Genomic DNA, 22,058 nt, shown 5'->3' with positions numbered 1-22,058 from the left:
ATCAGTTCTATATTAGAGGTTCAAGGGAAAAAGTAAAACTCTAAATTTCAAAATCAGTGACGGCAAAGAAAAGGATGCTGCTGCTGCTGCTAAGTCGCTTCAGTCGTGTCCAACTCTGTGCGACCCCACAGACGGCAGCCCATGAGGCTCCCCTGTCCCTGGGATTCTCCAGGCAAGAATACTGGAGTGGGTTGCCATTTCCTTCTCCAATGCATGCATGCATGCTAAGTCACTTAAGTCGTGTCCAACTCTGTGTGACCCTATGGACAGCAGTCCCCAGGCTCCTCTGTCCACAGGATTCTCTAGGCAAGAAGACTGGAGTAGATTGCCATTTCCTTCTCCAAAAGAAAAGGATGAGCAGTATCTTATTAAAGATGGTATTCTTTTTTTTTTTTTTTAATATATATTTTATTTGTTTTATTTGGCTGCACTGGGTCTTAGTTGCAGCATGTGGGATCTCATTCCCTGACCAGGGATCAAACCTGGGCCCCATGGACTGCAAACGCAGTGTCTTAGCCACTAGCCCACCAGGGACGTCCCAAAAGATGGTATTCTTATACAAATCAATTCCCAAATGTATTTCATACCAGTGTCCTGAATATTGGGGGAATAAAAGAAAGACCTCACATCTAGATGAAAACAAATGATCTGGAATTGGTTGCTAATATGTTACCAAACAGAAACTAGTTACCTCATTAGAATGATTCTCTAACAAGAGAACCAAAGGCAGAGAAAATATGCTAACATTGCAAAGAATCCTGAATTTAGGTTATATATGAGAATGAGTGGCTTGAATGAGAAGGTTGCTTAATTTGGGATTAGATATTATGAAATCTATCTGACATCTGTAGACATAGGCTGGATTATAAACTGCATATCTAGCTGTGAACAGGGACCAGATAAGATTACTGAAGATCCTATCAAGCCTGATGCTCTTTGAAAATAAAAGCCTAATTAAGAGCCTCCCTAGGGAGAGGTCAAAGGCTTTTTAAAAATCCCTATTGCTCTTAATCCCAGTTCCTTGGTGCCTTATTCCTTTCCTTTCATTCAGTTCAGTTCTGTTGCTCAGTCATATCCGACTCTTTGCGACCCCATGAGTCACAGCACGCCAGGCCTCCCTGTCCATCACCAACTCCCATGCCATCCAGCCATCTCATTCTGTCGTCCCCTTCTCCTCCTGCCCCCAATCCCTCCCAGCATCAGGGTCTTTTCCAATGAATCAGCTCTTCGCATGAGGTGGCCAAAGTTCTGGAGTTTCAGCTTCAGCATCAGTCCTTCCAATGAACACTCAGGACTGATCTCTTTTAGGATGGACTGGTTGGATCTCCTTGCAGTCCAAAGGACTCTCAAGAGTCTTCTCCAACACCACAGTTCAAAAGCATCAATTCTTCAGCACTCAGCTTTCTTCACAGTCCAACTCTCACATCCATACATGACCACTGGAAAAACCACAGCCTTGACTAGACAGACCTTTGTTGACAAAGTAATGTCTCTGCTTTTGAATATGCTATCTAGGTTGGTCATAACGTTCCTTCCAAGGAGTAAGGGTCTTTTAATTTCATGGCTTCGATCACCATCTGCAGTGATTTTGGAGCCCAGAAAAATAAAGTCTGCCACTGTTCCACTGTTTCCCCATCTATTTCCCAGGAAGTGATGGGACCGGATGCCATCATTCAGACATTCACTTCCTTTCATTCAGACTACTCTAAAACTGAAGAATACACTTTGTGGCACGTTTCTACCTCTGCTTCTTCTAAAGGCATTAGATTATTAGAACATTAAATCCTCCCTTATCTCTAAACTGACAATGTTTATTGTTCAAGTGTTTATGAACAAATTTTAACACTAAAAACTTTCTAACCTTTTTCTTCAATTGCATAGGACAGACTTTTTAATGTTAGACTCTGTAATACTACAAACTAAGCATCTTTTAACAAAGTTACCTGATAAGTAATATTTTGTCAATTTTCAATTCAGATTTGTATATTCTGATTTCAGAGATTGTGTTGCATGCGATTGCTTACTTGGGTTAAATTCCTGTTGGGATCATCTTGACAGTGTTTCCCTTTATTGAAAACAGTTTTAGGATGAGTGTCTCTATCCTGTTACCCAGAGAAAAACAACTGGTTCACCAGTTTTAAAACTTGACCGAACTATTTTGCAGATCTAATAATATTTATTCCCTTGATAGTAAATGAGGCATAAAATTTATTGTTTTATATCTTCTTCCTCTGATGAAAAATTAGTGATGTTAATTTGAATACGGGTGAAAATATTCTATCCAGTGATGACAATTCTGTATGGAAAAGTTCTCAATATTTACAAATAAGCGTTGGCAGCGCTGCATCCCTGATGAGGGATCTTTCTCCAGACCACTCTACAGGGCCGTGTTAAAATTTTTAACCTTTAATATGGGACTAAATCACATTTAACTATAAGTTTTCTCTAGCAATACTCATCACTAACATGTGAGTCAAGGTACACTTCACGAAGCTAACCCTCTTTGGATACCGATTCCAATCTCCAGTGGAAATGTGGCCAGCCTCACGTAGGTCGGCAATCATCCGTTCGCGGTCCTCAGCGGAACCTGATTGGCGCAGGTGCTTGTCAGTCACACAGTGGTCCTCAAAGCCTTGGTCTAAAAGAGACGCAGTGCTTTGACATCATCGCGGAGCGACCGAGGCGATGAGGGAGGGGTGGGTTGTGAGCGCACTTTGGTGCTGGCGGGGGCAGCCTCAGAAAGTGTCATGGCTGCTGCCGCTGAGCTTAGTCGCCCGACCATCGGTGACAGGGGCCTGGAGCGGAGCTGCAGCCTCAGCCTCTCCCGAGAGATAGTCTGCGAAGTCTTTCGCTCCTTGCATAACCTGGCTGGACAAGTGAGTGAGGTTCTGTGGAGTAGGGGTTTGGGAAGCGGCCTGCCCCTCCCCCCATTTTCCCGTGCGCGGAGGCAGGGGGCACCGGAGGCCTGCAGGGTGTGGGACCCGGCTGGAGTAGCAGAGGCTGGGGGAGGAGCGTGGGCCCGGTAGCCTGTGGGCTGAGTGAGGATGGCCGCGCAGGTTAGATCATGACCGGTGACAGGCTAGATTTGCAGCTCTTCTCACCAAGAGTGAATGAGGCTAGTGTGAGTGATAAACGCGGCTCAGTAAGAAACAGGCTTGGAGAGAATGGATACGGAAGAGCTTTTCTGATGGTTTGGGAGGCACCTGGAGCCTCAGGATCGTTTTTCTTCCAGTTCATTCATTGTAGAAATTGATAGGTTCGTGGGGCCTGAGATTTCTGGAAAAGCGCTCTCTCCGCCTCTTTAGGGTGATTTGCTCTTACGATTCACTTGCTTTTGTTTATTTTTTTCCTTCTGGCCGTAGCTTGCATCTCTTCCCCTTTAAAACGAGGAGGAAGAGAAAAAAAAAATAATCTATACTGTTTCTAGCATAAAGTTGGCTGAGTTACCCTTGGTCTATACAGCTTGCATCACAAGTTGTTTAACTTGTAATTCAACTATTTATTAGTTTAACTGGCTGGTAGATAGCTTTTGTAGAAATGTCATAATAAAATGGAGCTTAAATAAAGATACTCCTTACACTGAAGGCACTGTTCACTGATGTAAATGCAAAGCAAATTTTAAATGAGAAACAGCTTGAAAATACGTTTATCTGCTTTCAAAAAGAAATCTTTAAAAAAAAAATCTTGGACTTAGGCATTTGTGTTGAAGATAACGGTAACTTCCTTTTTTGAAAATAGAGTGTTTGATTTGTGAAAATTATTTTTAAAAGCCTTGGGTAGATGGTGAATCAGTCTTTTAAAAGGTTATTTCAGTATTTTAAAAAATTTCAGTGTTTGTCCTGACTTACAAAGAGCATTGGTCTTAGTTAAACATTCATTTTGGAGTAATGGGATGATTATTAATAGAGTCAGCTAAAAGTTATAACTTTTAAACTCATTAGTTTGTCAAGGACTTAGAACTTTTATTTATTTATTTTTTAAGACTTAGGTTAATTATTTCAGTCTGAAGACTCAAGACCTGTAAATGGTTTAAAAGTTTGAGAACTTTCTATGGCGTGGACATTGGAACTTTTTTTTAATCCTAATATCAAGATGAAAAAAGTTTATACTCACCTATAGTTTACAAAAGTACCCCCCCACCACTGATGAGATACTTTTTAAAAACATTAATTTAAACCTATCTTTTGAAATAGTTTGCATAATGAATTTTTAAAACTCATTTAAAAATTTTAAACATTCTGTAGGTAAAAATAGTGATGTTAAAATATACTTATGTCACATGTCAAAAATATTTAGAGTAAATATTTGGTTAGTTTTCATGACAGAGTAAAGGGACCATAAAATAAGACTAAATAAGACTCTCATCAATTAAATGCTAGCCAGTTTGGTGATACTCTTTATATTTTGAGATGTACTGTTAAAGATAATGAAAGCCAGAGTACTATACTTATAAAATTGTTCCTGGTGGAAATAAGTATTTCCTTTTGAAACAAGATTAAGGAATTTAAAAAATTGTATGTTGTAAAATGCCTAGTTCCTTCTATATAGTATCATTGTGTTATTAGCTCTCCTCAATAGGAAACATAAAATCAGATGTTAAAATTTTTCTAGCCCAGATTTTGAATTTATTGAATACTGATTTTGCCTCTGGTTGCTGCGTTTTACCAAGCTGAAGAAATATTTATTGTTAACTTGGATTTTTATATTAGTGTAATAAAGTTTTTACTGAAATGTGTATTTTAAATAGTCCATATTAATGACAGACTAATACCTTTTTGATTGAATGGTTACAAGTCACAGAATTCATATATTACTAATAGGGAATTTGTTGAATAATAGTTGGATGTATTGGGGATAGTTTTAAAGTTAATTTGTGACATTGTTAACGTGGTTTCTTCAAAGACTGAGTATCTTGCACTTGAAAGCTTACGTAATTCTGATAAATTGAAATGAGACTATAATCCAGACATTCAATTTAATTTCTGTAAGTTATTTTCTCTAGAAAATTTGATGCTTTGCTTTGGTTGAGGATTTGCCTGCGTTATCCCCAAACTGTATTTGTAAATTTGTTATAATCAACTATAGATTCCTTCAGAACTGTAAAAGTACAGTGATGGGTTACTTCCATGCATAAACTGTTGTCTAAGGAAACCTTTATAAGCATTAAAAATAGAAATTAAGATTAATATGGTTATCTTAATATAAAACCTTAGTTAAAATAACAAACTAATTTTTGCCAGTGCATCCTACACAAAACTTCTTTACACTTGTCTAATATGGACTTTAAATATTTCTGTCAAAGGGTGGTCATACAGTGTTCATTCGTATAGTGCCTTTTGGGGAACTTTGGATCTCTTTGGTACATTGATTTTTTTTGTTTTATTATAATCACAGTTCATAAGATCCTAACTAATAGAACACTTGTCCTTATTTTGTAGAAAACATGAGTAATTTTAAATAAATGATTTCTGAAAAAATAAGAGTTAACTTGATCCTGCGATGCAGGATATATGCCATAACACACGTGTCCCTAAAAATGTTTACAGTGATTCACTTTTATTCACTTGAAATGCTAAAGATGGAGGCTTTCCCTCTAAAATGTTCACTCATCTTGATATTAATTTTATATTCAGGTTTGTGGTAGTTTTCTATATATAATTTTATCATAATAGGTCATACATAGCCAATTTATGAGACATTTTCGTATGATAAACTCTTATACTTTACTAGAAAATACTGTTTAGCAGTGAGTCTGACCTTTCCATCCAGTCTCTGGCTGTTTATTTCACTATTGTGGAAAAGCATTTGTTTTTAAATTTCAGATTTCCACAGCTAAATAATAGTTTAATTTTTATTTGAAGTAAATATATGCTGCCACGTATCCGCAGACTTTCTAATATATATGAATATGAACGTATGAGTTGATTTTTAAATTAAAAATAATTCATTAAAATTGAAAACAATGAAAATGTGATTCGGAAGACATCAGAGGAATGATATATTTGTTACGTATTTATGTACATATTTAACAAAAAGAAATGCAGAAATTTTGAAATCAGAACTTTCATAAATGTACCTCCCCCCTGTATTTAATGCTCTTAGCTAGAAGCAGTAGGATTTTGAATAGGGCAAGCATTTGTTGGCCCCTATCCAAAAGTTTTTAGATGCTGAATTATCAAAAAAAAAAAAAAAAAGCCTCACCTTTTCATCTTTCCTGGATAGTTTTGCCTGTGAGGTGGTCCCATTACACAGACCCAAGAAAAGAATTAAGAGATGTCATCTGCTTTTTTCTAAGAATTGGACCTTTCTTGCCTTTTTGGAGTGGTAACTAGGTAGAGCACTTTTATGTATCATTAAAAACTTGAGAACTTTGAACTAAATGGCATGTTACTCTATAGAAATCTTATTTTTGTGACAGTCCCATATGTACAGCTTAATCATGTAATTTTTGTGATATTGCTGGTTTGCCCCTTTAAAGCTTAACCTCAGAGACGATGTGGTGAAAATTACAATCGATTGGAACAAGCTCCAGAGCCTCTCGGCACTCCAGCCCGCTTTTCTCTTTAGTGCACTTGAGCAACACGTTTTATATTTACAGGTAAATTTCTTGTTAAAAATGTTAACTCCATATTGAGACTAGAAATTAATTGTAGCTAAATTGTACACTGAAGTATTTGTAGGTTCTGTCTTAACACCTTATTAATACTGTTATTAATAAAAGGTTACTTCAGCCAGATTGGATCCAAATCTTTTAATTTACATAGTGATCAGGACAGTTACAGGAATATAGCCGAATGGGCTGATGTAGGTGTGACAACTGAATGAATGCAATTCTATTCGATTCCAGACTTGCACTGAAAATTGAATACAGTTGCATCTATGGTGGGTTATAATTAAGCAATAAGACACGGCAGGTGTGTGTCATGCTATGATAATGATTCCATGCCTTGGGTGAGTTTGGAGGCTCATGGAGTGCTTTCAGTGGTTCAAGAAGTGGCATTATCCCAGCATGACACATCCTGGAGTGTCTATTGCAATTAAACAGTTTCAGCATAGTTTTTAAAAAGAAAGTAATTTCTGTGACATTAATGTCTCATATTAGTAAGTAGCCGGTCACTATTTTATCATCTTAAGAGTTTGAAATAATTCATTCTTTATATTAAAAGCCAACACTGAATTGTTACTCTATAATAGTATTGCTATATTTTTTTTAATATTTCAGTTCAATAACCAAACAGTATTATGACCTTACTGGTTTCCACGTGAACATATTTGCATTTATAATTGATAGAAGTTTATAGTTTATCTCTAGTCAAAGTATAAAATATGAAGTGTCATAAAGGTTTGGATTGGTCAGTTTAGTGCCATTAAGATACAAGGATTCAGAAGAACTTTTGGTATAGCAGACAAAGGAAGCAAAATTGTGGTATGAAAAAATAACTGGAACTTTGACAAGTGTTGGTATGTTTTGATTAGTGGAGTAGACAATTTTCAGCCCTCTATTCAATGACTTTATGGGAAATTTTAACTGTTTCATGTTAAAAGTAATAGTTAACCATAGTTTTGAGGGTGGAAGCAGTGAGCTGTAGGACTCAGTGGAGGCCTAGTTTTGTGTGTGTGTTGGAGGGGATGGTAGTATAATTTATATGATAGAGTTGTATTCCCCACTAGTATTGTAGGCATCTACCTCTTTCAGCTATGGCTCTTGGTAGTTTTTTTTTTTTTTTTCCCTTGTTCATTTTCTTTTTAAAAATGTAAATTCATGACCCAAGAAGATGTCATGTCAGGAAAAGCCTGAGTGTTCACTCAGCATAACACCTATATATTTCATGTCTATGCTCTCTCATTCACTTTGGCCAACTGCAGTTTCAAGTGGAGAATCTCCAGTGATACAGTGCTAATGCAGGGCTTTGCTGAGTGAGAGCACTGGCTCTTGTGTTAAGGAGGAAAAATACTAAGCCTTAGTGTTCTGAGGAGGCATTTGAATGACATGTTAATTAAGTGGCATTGGTGCCAGAGGCTGAAGCTTTGATTTGGCACAAAATAAAAGATGAGTGACAGAATGATTCCCTCAAAGAAAATTTTAAATTTCCTCAGGTTTTCTTTCTCTTCTTTCCTTTTTTCTTTAAATAGATTTATAGCAAGTGATATTGGTCACAATAATAGAGAACAGCAAAAACACTTACATGTCGTCAGATCTATGTATGATGCCAACCTTCTATATTTAGTTAATTGATACTGAATATTGCTTTTACTTAGCTGAAATTTATATAAATATGGTAAATGTGATTAATTTTGATCAGTTTGAACCTCAGCAGATGGAATTGTGTTTTTCTCAGCCTTTTTTAGCAAAACTTCAGCCTCTGATTAAAGAGGAGAATACAACTGTTGCTGAAGAAATAGGAAAAACAGAAACAGGGAACAAGAATGAAGTAAATGCCAACTTTCCCATTGGAGACCTGGAAGAGGAAGAAAAGCACAAAGACAGTGATTTAGGAGATGTGAAAAAGACACAGGTCCATTTTGATCCAGAAGTAGTTCAGATAAAGGCCGGAAAAGCAGAAGTAAGAAGTTGGGTTTTGGGGGGCCAAGGGAGTATTTTTTTAAATTTTACTATGTTTGAATTAAGATGCATATACTTATTGTTTGCAGATTGACAGACGAATATCTGCATTTATTGAAAGAAAGCAAGCTGAAATCAATGAAAACAACGTCAGGGAATTTTGCAATGTTATTGACTGTAATCAAGGTAACTACCTAGAAGAAGTTAGTTTTATTTAGGATTTTAATGATCTTTTTTTTTTTTTAATGGATAACATTAAGAACACAGTTTAATTATTTCACAGGTTTATTTGGAAACTAAGACAGCAAAATTTTCTTCTGTTTAATAATAGAATGTATTGCAAAATGGTTTTCATTTTGGTTATACAGAAATCAGATGCTAACGTGAAAAGGCAAATGTTTACCACAGGTGAAGAGATTGTTTTAAAGTTCCTTTAGGAAATGAAGATAACGTATGGATGACAGGGTTGCTTAGTCACACTAGTAAGGAGCTGAGCTACATAAATTTTAAGTCTAAAGGTACTTATGAAATTATGATATTAATACATGAAGTTAAACTTAGTAAAGTTCATACTCCTCAAGAGGGAGCAGTTTTCTCACTGCTCCTTAGCTGTTTGGAAGGTTTTATGTCATGATAAAACCAATTTGTCATCAAGACTGTGGTATCTTATGCTTCTTTCGTTTCTTTCATACTGTGCATACGTTTGCTGTTTTTCATCAGAATCTCCTTTCCTCTTCACATGATGCTATAGTGTATTTACAGATCTGCAGGTATGCTGCAGAATACAAAATTGCAAAGCACTGGCATAGATCATATTCAGGCATCATAGTAATAATCAGAACAAGTAGTTCTTAGAAAAAATTGTGGAGAAGCGTTCCTAATTGGGATGAGGCATTTTCTTGTTGCCTCTAATATCTCTTGACTAATTATTACGAATACTGAATTGTCAGATGAACCTAGAATTGACTCATACCACATTGGTGCACTGATTCTCTTCATAATGAAGTAATAATAGGCTCAAGGTGGGTCCTAAATTCAGCCTTTCCTGTTATTCACATTATACACGCGTATCTCTAGATTTGGTATATTTTACTGTTAGCTTTTCAGAACAGGTGCGGCAGTGGCAAAATCTCAGGTACGACAATCAAACTGCAGGCAACCCATGAGCAAGGGTTTGTTGAGGGAGCAAGCACATGTGTCACTAATGTTATTCCTCTGCTCTCCCTGCTAACTCTATTATTATAAACCACCAGGGGATAGAAATTGACAAGAATTGAAATGCTCAGCAGGATTCCTTGGCCCATTCAATCCCTTGCTGGCTTCCAAACAGTGCTGGGAAGAATTGCTGTGGAGAGTGACTAGCACTCATACATTCAATGTCTTCACACCATGCTGAATTTCTCTCTAATGGGTCAGTTAATCTATGTATTTGGAATATAGCTCTGGAATGGATGATAGCTTCTTTTTTTTAACCCTTAGCCCCATGAAATGGTAGAAAGAGAATGGAGAGGTGATGGCCCTTTAAACATATTTTGAGGTTTCAAAAAGAAAAAGAAAATGACTCTGTCTGGTATCTATATATAAAAGATAAGCAAATTTGGAATTTTATTCCCACGGTTTGTGTCAGCAGAACTATCTCAAGGAAATTTAGACTGAAAAAATTCAGATGTATTGTAATGTGTTCCTTTCAGGACCTCTCAGTTGACCAACATACATACATTAGCTTTTTTTAAAAGTCAGATTCCCTAGGGAAAAGAACTTTCTTTCAGTATCTTTTACCATCCATTTTTATTATAAAATAATCAAGGAGAATTTTTTAGGATTTTTACTGCAGTACATGGTTTTACTTAACATCATTTTAAAGATTATTTTGTTTATATAGTAATATCATTCCAACTTTCCCCCTAATTTATTTGTTGATATCTAACTTGAAAGAAATTATACTTTTCCATTTAGAAAAAATTTGCAACAAATTTTCACATGGTATCCTTCTTAAAATTGTGTTTTCTGAAAGGGATAGTCAGGAAAGATATAGATAGCTTTTGTGTTTAGGGATTTTAAAAAAATGAGCATCGAAAATCTAGGCAAGTGTAAAAGTATGTGTTGTAGATTTCAAGGTCTTTTTGTGTGGTATTCTGAAATACAAATGTATTAAATGCATAATCTTTTATATTTGATGTTCCCTAATTAGATGAGCAAGCAATGTCACAAATGCTGTATTTTTTATATGCTGTATTTTTTATATTTCAGTAAAAAACTGAGCTTTGCCTATTTCTATGTTGAAATTGAATATCTCTTTAGATTACACATTTTTAACTTTCTATAATATATAAATTATTTTCTCCAAAGACACAGATGGTCTTTAGGAATGTTGGTATTTGTTAAAAATTAAATTATGCCACTGAATGTTGAGGACTTTTCTGTATATAAATCAGACATTAGATAAGATTAGATGTTCTCTGATTATGCGTATGAGTAATATATGCATTATTGAAGGGTTATCAAAATGTACATTTGTAGTTAAGAATATACTTAAACTTATACTCATCTAAATTCTTCTTAGAAAATAGTTGTGCAAGAACTGATGCGATTTTTACTCCTTACCCTGGGTTTAAAAGTCATGTAAAAGGTAAGTATCCACCACATAATATTTTCATCATTGACAGACGCTTATTCTTAATTATAAGCAAAATGGAATAGAAATTACTTTCCTATAAAATTTTATTTTATTTATTAAAAAAAATCTTGCCTTTCTTCCTACTTGTGGTATGAAAAGAACGTACAGTACTATTTGGGAGAGAGAGTTTATGAGTTTTGAAATGTAAATTTAGTAGACTCAAAGTTTTTGAACTTAGTTTCTAGAGTTGTGAATACATATGGACCACAGACTAGATCTGAAGGAATTCCGGGGTCGGGCCATAACCCTAACAGCATGCTCCGAGATTGTGGTAATCAGGCTGTAGAAGAACGACTGCAGAATATTGAGGCTCACTTGCGATTGCAAACAGGTAAGCAGAGTGCCTGGCAGTGCCCTGTAGTGGACCTTTGGAAGTGGTTAAAGGAATTCCAATTCATTTATTCACCAAATTTTCATTGAGGGTTTGTCATGTACAAAGCATTGTTCTGATGGGTAGAAAAGTGAAGAAAGCATAGTCCCTACTCCTAAGGAGTTCACAGTTCATGTGGTTGTGTTCCTCTTCCTCCCCTTACACTTCCATCAATTTCATGACCATCTCTCTCATTCTTATCACCGTGCTAGGTACAAAGTATTAAAAGGTGTGACCCTAGTCCTTTAAGATTTTCCAGGGAAGACAAGCATATAAATAAAGACATGCCATTGGGGAAGTGACTAACATTTATTAAGTGCCAGTCACTCTGAAAGTATTATACGTATATCAGTTCACTTAATATTTAGCTACCTTGTGAGGTGTTGGTGCTATTACCCTTTCAGAAAAAGAAACTGAAGTTCTGGGAACTCAAGCAGCAAGCCCAATGTAGTAAGTGGAAACAGGAAATCAAACCTAGAACTTAACTGGCTATAAAGCCTCAGTATCCTTCCCCATTTAGTCATCAGATCCTGTCAGTTCTATCTTATAAATATCATTATGCACAGAGGCACAAAATACGGTTCGGGGAATTTCTAAATCCAGTCTAGCTGGTGTGTTTGTGGATGGAGGTAGAAGATAATAAGAGAATGAGTAAACCATTGAGGATAATAAGAGATAAGCATTAAAATGAATTCTCCCAGAACTAACTAAAACTACAACTGTATAATAGGATTGACTGGTTTATTAAATCTAATAGTATCCAGTAGCTAATTTTGAGAAGTACCTGTTGAATGCCTACTATATGCAAAGCACTGTTTTAGACAGGAGGGATAACTGAGACGATGTAATCACAGTTCCTGGCTTCGAGGACTTCATAATCTGTGGAAGAAAGATTTATAGTGACGGGGGATGTTAAAGGAAGATTATGGTGGGGCTCAAGGAGCCTCTTTGTGAAGAGATTCAGGCAGTGCTTTGTTGACCCAGTGAAGCTTGAACTGGTTCTTGAAAGGTGCAGAGGTGCAGCAGAGGACATTCTAGCGAAAGGGAGCAGCAGGAGCAAAGTCAGATGAGTAAGTTATTCATTTTCCTTTATTCAAGAGCAGGAAAAACCAAGCTCCTAAAAACTAGTTTTCCGAAAAAAACATATTTCTAGAGTTTTTGTATTTAACAAGTTGATACTTTGGATGTGAATATTCTTAATTGCATAATGACTATCAAAGGTATTTATTCATGCAGTACATATTGAGTACCTGTGCAGTCTGTGAACTGATGCTTCCTAGGTTTGTGCAGTGCACAGGCTGCACAGCCATACCCAATAAACAAAACAAAAAATTTTGCCTTCTTAGAGCCTATATTATTAGAGTGAAGAAACAGGCAATATATGAGCAAAATATATAGAACGTCAGTGGGTTTAGAGAAAAATAAGGGAGGGAGTGTTGGGTAGGGGGAGGTGGCAGCTCTGGTATTTTTTAAAGAGTGGTCAGAGAAGGCCTTACTGATACGGTAACTTTTGAGCCAAGACCTGAAGTTGGCAAGAGTTAGCCTTGTGAATACAGAGGTAGAGAGAACCACGAGTGCTGAAGTTGTAAGAGTATTTGGCCTAGTTGAATAACAGAAAAAGGTCAGATAGCTGGAATGGTATGTGGGGACAGTGTCCAGATTGTATAGGACCTTGTAGACTACTGTAAAGGTTTTTTTTTTTTTTTAATGTGAGTGAGGTGTGAAGGTGTTGAAAGGTTTTGAGCAGAGAACTAACACTATCTGAATTACATTTTTAAAGGATCATTGGCAGCTGTGTTGTAAACAGACTTGAGGCATGCAAGGCAGAATCAACTAGACCAATTTGGAGGTTATGATAATCCAGGGAGAGGTGGTGCTTTTGACCAGAATGTTTGCACTGGAGGGTGCTGAGGAATGGAAGAACTTGGGATATAATCATAACCTTGAAATCTCAGTAACCTTAATTTTACCAGTCCACTCCCTAGAAAGTTAGTTAAGAATTATGGTAAAGCTCTTTTTTATAAAAAGTCCTTCTGAGTTAAAGGAGAAAATACGGCATGTAAGGAGAAGTTTAAATTGAAGAAAATATGACATATTGCGACCACTGAATTGTCAGTTGTCACTGTGCATTTTTCTCCTCCTAAGTAAGTATCAGAGTCTGTCAGAGATACAAGTTGTTCTGTATGGGAACTATTAAATATCTTTATCAGATGAACTTAACATAAAACAACATGCCTAGCCACATAGGAAGCATAAATGGGGCTTTGGGGAGAAGTGTGGTACAATAATATATCCCATAGTGTATAATATGAAAATGTTTGCTAAAGATTTCATTCTGTTTTACTCCTGTTAATTTATTTTCTTAAGTTTAAATAGTTCCCATTCTTTTGCATAAGTGTCTTTGCATGGTATTTTAAGGATAAAACCGTAAGAATTATCCAGTAATGTCTCAGTTTCTTTTCATGTATTTAGGCGGTCCAGTGCCAAGAGACATTTATCAGAGAATTAAAAAACTTGAGGACAAAATCCTTGAATTAGAAGGCATCTCTCCTGAATATTTTCAATCTGTAGTAAGTATAAGTATCTTTAAGAAAAAATAAGTGTTATTTTAGGATTATCATGTAACAATTCACTCATAGATCTGTGTGCAAAAAACTTTTAATAGTTCAGTGATGAATGAACATAGTTCTGAGTAAAGAGTTACCTAGTTCTTTAAAGATTGAGATTTTTAATGTTGTATTATGGACATAATTTTTTTGAAGAGTTATGTCATGGCACATTACCCAAATTCAAGCCTTTTTTTTGTGGCATAATAAGCCTGAATAGCCCTATTGCTCTGAACTTGCTGTCTTGTAAAACAGAGGCTTCCTCTGGGGCCTTATTCTCCATTATCCCTCTGCCTCTTTAATCCCTCTCTCTGCAGACTTTCTGAAAGACTAGTCTTCATTTTTCTCCTTTTCCAAGAACACTAAAAAACAATCTGTGCTGATAAGTATCTTTGTCATATTAGCATGTTTCAGACAACTGATCCTGGGCTCATTGTGTTATTTTCCTCAGTCTTCTGGGGTGATTATACATAACACCTGCCTTTTCTGGGGCTTTGGGGGTGTGTGTGTGTGTGTGTGTTTTAAAGCAATGCCATATTCGAAAGAACTAACGTAAAAGTGAACTAAAGTTTTAAATTTACTAAAACTCTTATTTCTGAAATATTATGTAAAATAACTCAATTAGCATGGATCATTATAAGTCACTGGTGAAAACAGGATTATTTTAGGAATAACAGCGATCTTTCCAAAGTTTCAAGTTGGTATTAGGGTAAGGTACAAAAAAGGAATATTTCCAGATGAAGAAGGTAAGTCAAATAACCAAAGTGAGCAGTGAATCTTAAAGCTCAATAATTTAGAGAGTTTTAGTGATTTACTTACCTCCAATATAAAATGAGGCTGATTAAAGTACTGAGGGCTGAAGCAGGGATTAAATGAGATAATGCCAGTCAGGCACCTAGCATGCTGTGTAGCGCAAGGTAAAACCTCAGTAAACATGAGCATTTATTTAATTTCAGAAACCATTTAGAGGTAGCTGTATAAACACGGGTAAGTCGTACAACTCCTCTGGCCTTCTCCTCTAATTTGAGATTTGTTGGTGGTTCTACATAAATGCAAAGGCCTTTCCATCTTGAGGATTTTCCTTTGCCTCTTCCTAGGAAACTTCATAGAGATTGTATGCCTTTTCCTACAGTAACACACCATAAGTTTTCCCCATTCAAGCTGCCTTCACTAAGAAATCCTTAGGCAGGTTATTTTTTCTAGTTGAGTTTCATATCTTGTTAATATAATTCTTGTTAACAATAGAACTCATCTTATAAGAGAGTATTATAGAATTACATACCTTCAGTGGATCTTGGCCCTTCAATCTTTTTTCTCTCTGATCTGGATTTTAAAAGCTTAACATAGCTCTGTTACTAAATTTAATTAACAAAAGGACAACCCCTTCAAATCATAATCTTATTTTGGGGGATTCTTTATACACGGGGTAGAACGTTTGGTTAAAGAGGTAGAGATAGATTGTAGAAGACCTTAAAAGAAATTTAAGGTTTAAATGCTGTGAGAATTTTTGAGCAGGGAAAAGACTTGTGCAAATGGTAGAAGATTCATCTGATACTACTCTATAAGATATATGAAAAGGGAGAGACTAAAGAAGACAGTATTATATCAGCTTAAATGTGAAGTGCGATCCTGAAACAAGGACATGAGAGCAAGAATAGAAAAGATTAGTGCCACTGACAGTAGGAAAGAAAGGTTGGCAAAGATTGATAATTGATTGTATAGCCAGAATGAGTCTAGTCTTTGGTTAGAAAAATAATACTATCATTGGTAGAAATAAAATCTGGAGGAGGAGATATTTTGGGAGGAAATGTGGACTTACAATCAGCAGGATATGCAGTTAGAAGTATCAGGTAAACTTTTGAAGATGTAGGTAGGACTTAATACTTGATATAATTGGGAGAGACAATATAGACGTGATAGGTAGAATGGGTAAGAACATTGAGACTGTCAGAGGCCTGAAGTCTGAAACTAACTTCAGACGCAGGAAGTATTATAAATGTCAACAGGATTGGCCTGTATGTGTTGGGTTGTCATACTTGTAATAAAACTAGTGCTTTAAAAATTTTTTTTCCAAATATATTAAACATGTATTTGATTAGAGGGATCATTTCTGGATTAGTATTTGAAATGACATATCCAAGTTAATAGTGAGCTACAAGCACAAAACACTGAAGTGTTTAAACAAACTGGTTTTGTCCTTAAGGCCTCTGAATATGTATGGTACAGACTCAAAGGCAAAGATTTCATACCCACTCTTCCATAACAGAGGAATGTCCCAGCTATAGGAGCTGCATTCCTTTCTCAGAATGGAACCAGCTCTAGAGCTGTCGTTGTGTGTGAGAGATTGATACACATCCTGCAAATGACCTCGCACATTATTCACCAGTCTTACTTTCCTCTTGCTGAGAGTACTCATAATGGCAGTTGCATAATTTTACATGTCTTTTCTGTAGACTCTTGAAGAATAGACTAGATATGTAGCAGTCTTCTAGCTTCCAATGGTAGGAAGTAATATTGAACCCATTAAATTTCCTAAGGATTGAACTTTTGTTAGAAATCAAATTTATGAAAAGTTTTTAAATGAAATGTATCTAATCCAGATTCACATGTAGGTAAATTCTAAACACAGTTGGATGAGATTATCATGGGTAACCGTGCAGCACAGCATATGAAAAGGGAAACATAAACAGAAAAATGATATAAATTATGTTTGGTTCCTAAAAAAAAAGTAGCTTATGTAAAGTTTTTTTCATTTATGAAACACACATAAACTCAAAAAAAGTTAATGTATATAAAGCAGGAATTACAACAAAGATTAGTATATGTTTAAACTTTTAATGTGGTAGTTCTAAAGATCTTTACCCTTCACATTCAACGTGGAAAAATTTGAAGGTAGTAAGGTTTTAAAATTTTTGAGTGCATTGCTTAACAGACCATTTAAGAGGTACAATCTTTATGAGTATGTCCAGATAATTACTTACTGATTTTTAAATTATGACCCTGGAAAACGGTAAGTATAACATTCTTCACGAGTATATTTCCATAGCACTTTGTTCATTTGATAGCATTTATCACTTACATGTTTATGTGTCTGTTTTTCACACTAAATTTTTAGCCTCTGAAGGGCAGGAACTGTCTTGTTCATCTTTGAACGCAGAATCTAGTAGGCATTACATAAATGTGCAAATGAATGGATAGGACTTGGCTGATAATTAGCTATTGGATTTTTAAAGGGATGTTGACTTTGTTTGAAAGCACTGATTAGATGGAATCATAACTCTAGTCCATAATGGTTAAGTCCTGGTTCTAAAGGGAAGCGTGGGGAGAAGGGAGCACTGAGTTAATTAAGTTTTTGAGAAAGAGAAACCTTGAATGGGTTTCTGTCTGGTGGCATTGTGAAAGCATGAGTTAGAGTTTGGAGTCAAAGTTCAGAAACATATCATTGCCCACAGCAGGGAGAAATGAAGGTCTGAAACAGGGCAGTGGGACTAGAAGGGACGAAACATTTAAGGCACTCCCCTGTCACCCTTGACAATCGGTTACCCTTTACAACAGATTAGAAGTAAAGAAAGGGGTTGGTCATGAAAGAGGTCTGCTTACCAATAAGTTTCCTCAGAGCGTGGGTTTCTTTTAAGTCATTGAACCACTGATGGCCTTATTCTGATACTTCTCACTTTGGTTTCATGATACATTAATCTGATTGCTCAATGACATGGAAACTTGCCATATTTTACAGGTTAAGCTGTTAGGAAAACAAGGGGAAGTGTGTTTTCATTGCTGTGTCAAAAGCCACCTCTTGGGAAGGTTTGAGACTGGGTGGGGACCAAATTAAAAATTGAGCCCTTACCTGCCCATAAGCCCCACCACAGTATCCTGCTCAGTTTGGCACAGGAAGATGCGTGTTTATGTAGGCACTTCCATATTTATTCTAACACTTACTGATTTCCCACTTGCTAGAAACTACTCACAAGAGGCATACCTCAGTATTCTTTGAAAACAGCTTTAAATCTTCGTGGTTGCAGATGTTCACGAGAAAATTTTACTGCCTGTGTTGACATTTCTTTGTCAGATGTACTAATGTACTAATATAATTTGCCATTCAAGGCCTCGTAGGTCTGTGAAACTAAGAACAAAGTCAAGCAATCATTTATTAGATCAGGGTTTAAAAAACCACACAGCAGTATGTTGGTGAAAATGTTATTAGCTTCAAGTAATAGAAATTTATACTCAAACTGACTTAAACAGTATGAAAATAATCTTATAACACAGGAAGTTCAACAGTAATGCAGTCTTCACGGTAAATTGATTTATTGGGCTAAATCATGACTGTCAAAGAACTGAGCTCTTTCCCGTCTCAGCTCTGCTTGGTGCTGACTTTTTCCCCAGGCAGATGGTAAGATAGCTACCTACCGTGTTTTCTGGTGTCCTGTCCAGATGACAACAGCGTCCAGAAGAACTGCCTCCTAGATGGCTTTCTCTTAGAAGTGAGGAAGTTTTCTGCAGAAGCTCTTCCCTAATTCCCAGCTGACCTCTCCTTAATTGCTGGCCAGAACGAGGCCCTTGCCTGTTGTGGTCACTGATGACCAGTGGGGTGGAATCGTTAGTCCCCTGAGTCACGCAGACAGTGCCCATTATAGTCAAGGGTGTGTTTGACTATTTTCACCCTGCTGCCTGGTATTCCACATTCTGTTTCTCTCTGACTATTGCTGCCTTACCTGTTCAATATCCTGGGATAGGAATGTTCTAAGAAAGGAAACGAAGTAGAAGATCCACAGAGCTCCTCTTACCACAATCACTAGGCCTCAATACAAGGTGGAAATTAACGGCTAAAGTATAGTTGTGTATAGCCAGGGACAAGCATGTTCTGACATTACCGCTTATACTTTTAATACCATCTTTGGAGGGTAACTTCCAAAGTAGAAAAAAGCAGGTGTCAGTTACAGATAGTGCTCAGTGAGTTTGTGGGCTTTATTTCTGCCAGGGTTCTCCTTATTTTGTTCACTCTTCTATAAAGAAAAATTATTTAGATTTTCTAAGTATTGATTACTTTTTTTTTTTTTTACTTTTAATCTAGAACTTTTCTGGAAAAAGAAGAAAAGTTCAACCATCTCAAGTAAGTTACTATATTTTTATTTTGGTTTCTGAAATAGTTTGGTTTTATACCTTTCTTGTTAATAAAAGTTTCTACTGTGGTTGCTTTTAGGTCATATCCTGGGATTTAGGACTGGAAGAAAAGGGCAACATAAATTAATGTGTCATTTTAAGGACATGGAGTGACTCAGAAGGGTCAGATAACTATTATTAAAATTTATCCAGATGTTAACTGTAGAAGAAAGTGTCGATTACAAAATGCTGAAAAATAATAAATGTTCAGTTTAAATCTCATCTGCTTTCCTTCTGCAGATACGGCTAATTAGCATCTAAGTCAAAAAAGGTGTCTAGCAAAGTTGACTTTAGTCCACCCCTGTTCACAGTACTACTGTATTAATTGAATCTTTAAAAATTCATGTTCATCCAATATTATCATTTCAACATTTAATAAATTATTTTTTACAGGTTATACTCCACTTAGTTATTATAAAATATTGGTTCTATTCCATGTGCTGTGTAGTATATCAGTGTAGCTTATTTCATACACAGAAGCCTTTATTGTGGCTTATTTTTGTATTTGTCCCAGATCTAGTGCAAAGGTATGGAGGAGGCCAGAGCATGGTGATTGTAGGAACTGAGGTGGCTGCTCTGCTGTCCAGGATTTGGGCTTCCTCTGTGGCTCTTCTGTTAGTGCCCAAAGCTCCTCTAAGCTGCAGTGTGGAGTGGACATGCTGGACTCATACTGGGAGACAAACCACCGTGTTCCTGAGTGCTCTGACAGTGGCCACCTCCTTCCCACCCCGATCATACTCTTGGCACCCTTTTCTGTTTCTGCGTAGCTGAACAGGGTCTTTCCCCAGTGTGTGTTTGGCCCAGATCGCGCAGGCTGTGGTATGGAGTGAACAAGGCTGGCGGTGTTCACCCCTTTAGAATGAGAGATCTAGCAAGGCAGCATCTGCCAGTGTAAGGCTCTCTGCACCCTGATTATCGGGAAGCCAGCACAAGCGCTCCTCCCCATAGAGTCTGGGCTTCACCAGCCCTTCCGTCTGTCGCAGTGGATTTCCCAGCAGGCGTGGGGACTTGTCGCCCCTGTGCAGGACCCCAGGACTGGAATTCCCAGATTATGGCTTAGCCTGCTTGCTCCCTCCCCAATGCCAGCGTTCCTCCCTTGGAAACCTTCTCTGCCTTACATATCCATCCCAGGGGCACAAGTCCTGACCTGATGTTTGGTTTTTCTGTATTACCTGGTTTCGTAGAGATCTTCCTTGCAGCTTTGGTTGTATAATTCTGCCATTTCAAGTTAATTTTCTGTGATAGTTTTTCCACATGTATATTTTGATTGTTTGCAGAGGTGAGCTCCACCTCCTTTGCAATCTTGATCTCCTTCTATTTTTAATTGTAAAACTTTGAAATTTGAATGTCCCCCCCTTTTTTTTTTTCAGATTAACTGCAGTCAACTACCTTGGCTATTAAAAGAGAATTCCCAGTTACTTTAAGCAATTAAACTTTTTTTTTTTTTTAACTATTGACTATGAGAATAGGCAGTTGAAAAAATGTTTTTATGACCCTTTCAAAGTATAAAAGGTCCAAGATAGCTTAGTCATTAGAAAATCAAAAGAAAGAAATACTTAAGCCTTGTTGTCTTATGTCTTTAAATTTATAGCATAGTCAACATATATGGTTCAATTTAAAAATTATTCTCATGAGAAAAGTTATTTACCATGCTTTTGGATATTTTATGTATTTATAGTACATTTAGCACTTTACCTGCATTAAAAGTCTTACTCAGCAATTTATGTTATTGTTTACAGCAGAACTATTCACTGGCTGAACTTGATGAGAAAATTAGTGCCCTCAAACAAGCTCTGCTCAGAAAATCAAGAGAAACAGAATCCATGGCAACACGTCACCTTCCATGAAAAGCTCCTCTCATTCTCATTGTCATTTTATTTTTTTTAGATATGTGTAACTTACATATCCATTTAATTAATTGCAGCGTTTTTATTAATAGTAGACTTACCTCTGAAATCAAGGTTCATTTTCATGTGAGTCCACTTTGCAGCAAGCAGTCTTTAAATATTCCAGTATACTTTAAGATAGTTAATGCGTTGAAAGTAGCATTGTTGGAATTTATTCCCTTCTGTTTTAAAGGAGGTATTTTGAAAATTGAAAACCTTAATTAGAAAGTACATCTTTGTGTGCATGTGTGTTTATCACAGAAAGGTTTATTTTGAATAGTGATGTTTAAGAAGACTTTATATTTTTAACATTGATGTTAACCAGTTTTAGTTTAAAACAGTAATTTGTACATAATAGGCATTCAATAAAAGTTTGAAATGAATTTTAAGTGCATATATTCTTTTCCAAGTGTCAATTTAATCTAAATAAATAGATCAAACCTTTTAGGGGCTTCCCAGGTGGTGCTGCTGCTGCTAAGTCGCTTCAGTCATGTCCGACTCTGTGCGACCCCATAGACAGCAGCCCACCAGGCTCCCCCGTCCCTGGGATTCTCCAGGCAAGAACACTGGAGTGGGTTGCCATTTCCTTCTCCAATGCATGAAAGTGAAAAGTGAAAGTGAAGTCGCTTCAGTCGTGTCTGACTCTTAGCGACCCCATGGACTGCAGCCCACCAGGCTCTTCCGTCCATGGGATTTTCCATGCAGGATTACTGGAGTGGGGTGCCATTGCCTTCTCCTTCCAGGTAATGCAGTGGTGAGGATTTCGCCTGTCAGTGCAGGAAGCTCAAGAGAG

General features: G+C 36.7%; 1 protein-coding gene across 6 annotated transcripts; it reads left to right on the top strand.

Annotated features, from left to right (window-relative positions):
* Nucleotides 1-2,680: 2,680 nt before the first annotated feature.
* Nucleotides 2,681-21,648, top strand: MBIP (MAP3K12 binding inhibitory protein 1). 6 transcript variants are annotated; one of them, XM_027520875.1, is made up of 10 exons: nt 2,682-2,876; nt 6,479-6,598; nt 8,340-8,564; nt 8,653-8,749; nt 11,127-11,192; nt 11,419-11,571; nt 14,083-14,180; nt 19,291-19,329; nt 19,420-19,502; nt 21,122-21,208. In XM_027520875.1, the coding sequence occupies exons 1-9, from the start codon at nt 2,748-2,750 to the stop codon at nt 19,465-19,467; spliced, it is 975 nt and encodes a 324-aa protein (XP_027376676.1). In that variant the 5' UTR covers nt 2,682-2,747; the 3' UTR covers nt 19,468-19,502; nt 21,122-21,208. The 6 variants fall into 6 exon arrangements, with proteins under 6 accessions (XP_027376678.1, XP_027376676.1, XP_027376675.1 ...); XM_027520874.1 differs by having other exon boundaries at nt 21,119-21,207; XM_027520872.1 differs by lacking the exon at nt 19,420-19,502 and having other exon boundaries at nt 21,119-21,648.
* Nucleotides 21,649-22,058: the final 410 nt, after the last annotated feature.

Source organism: Bos indicus x Bos taurus, chromosome 21, assembly GCF_003369695.1.
Source record: "Bos indicus x Bos taurus breed Angus x Brahman F1 hybrid chromosome 21, Bos_hybrid_MaternalHap_v2.0, whole genome shotgun sequence".
Taxonomy (NCBI): Eukaryota; Metazoa; Chordata; class Mammalia; order Artiodactyla; family Bovidae; genus Bos; species Bos indicus x Bos taurus.
This window is presented reverse-complemented; position numbering and strand designations above follow the sequence as displayed.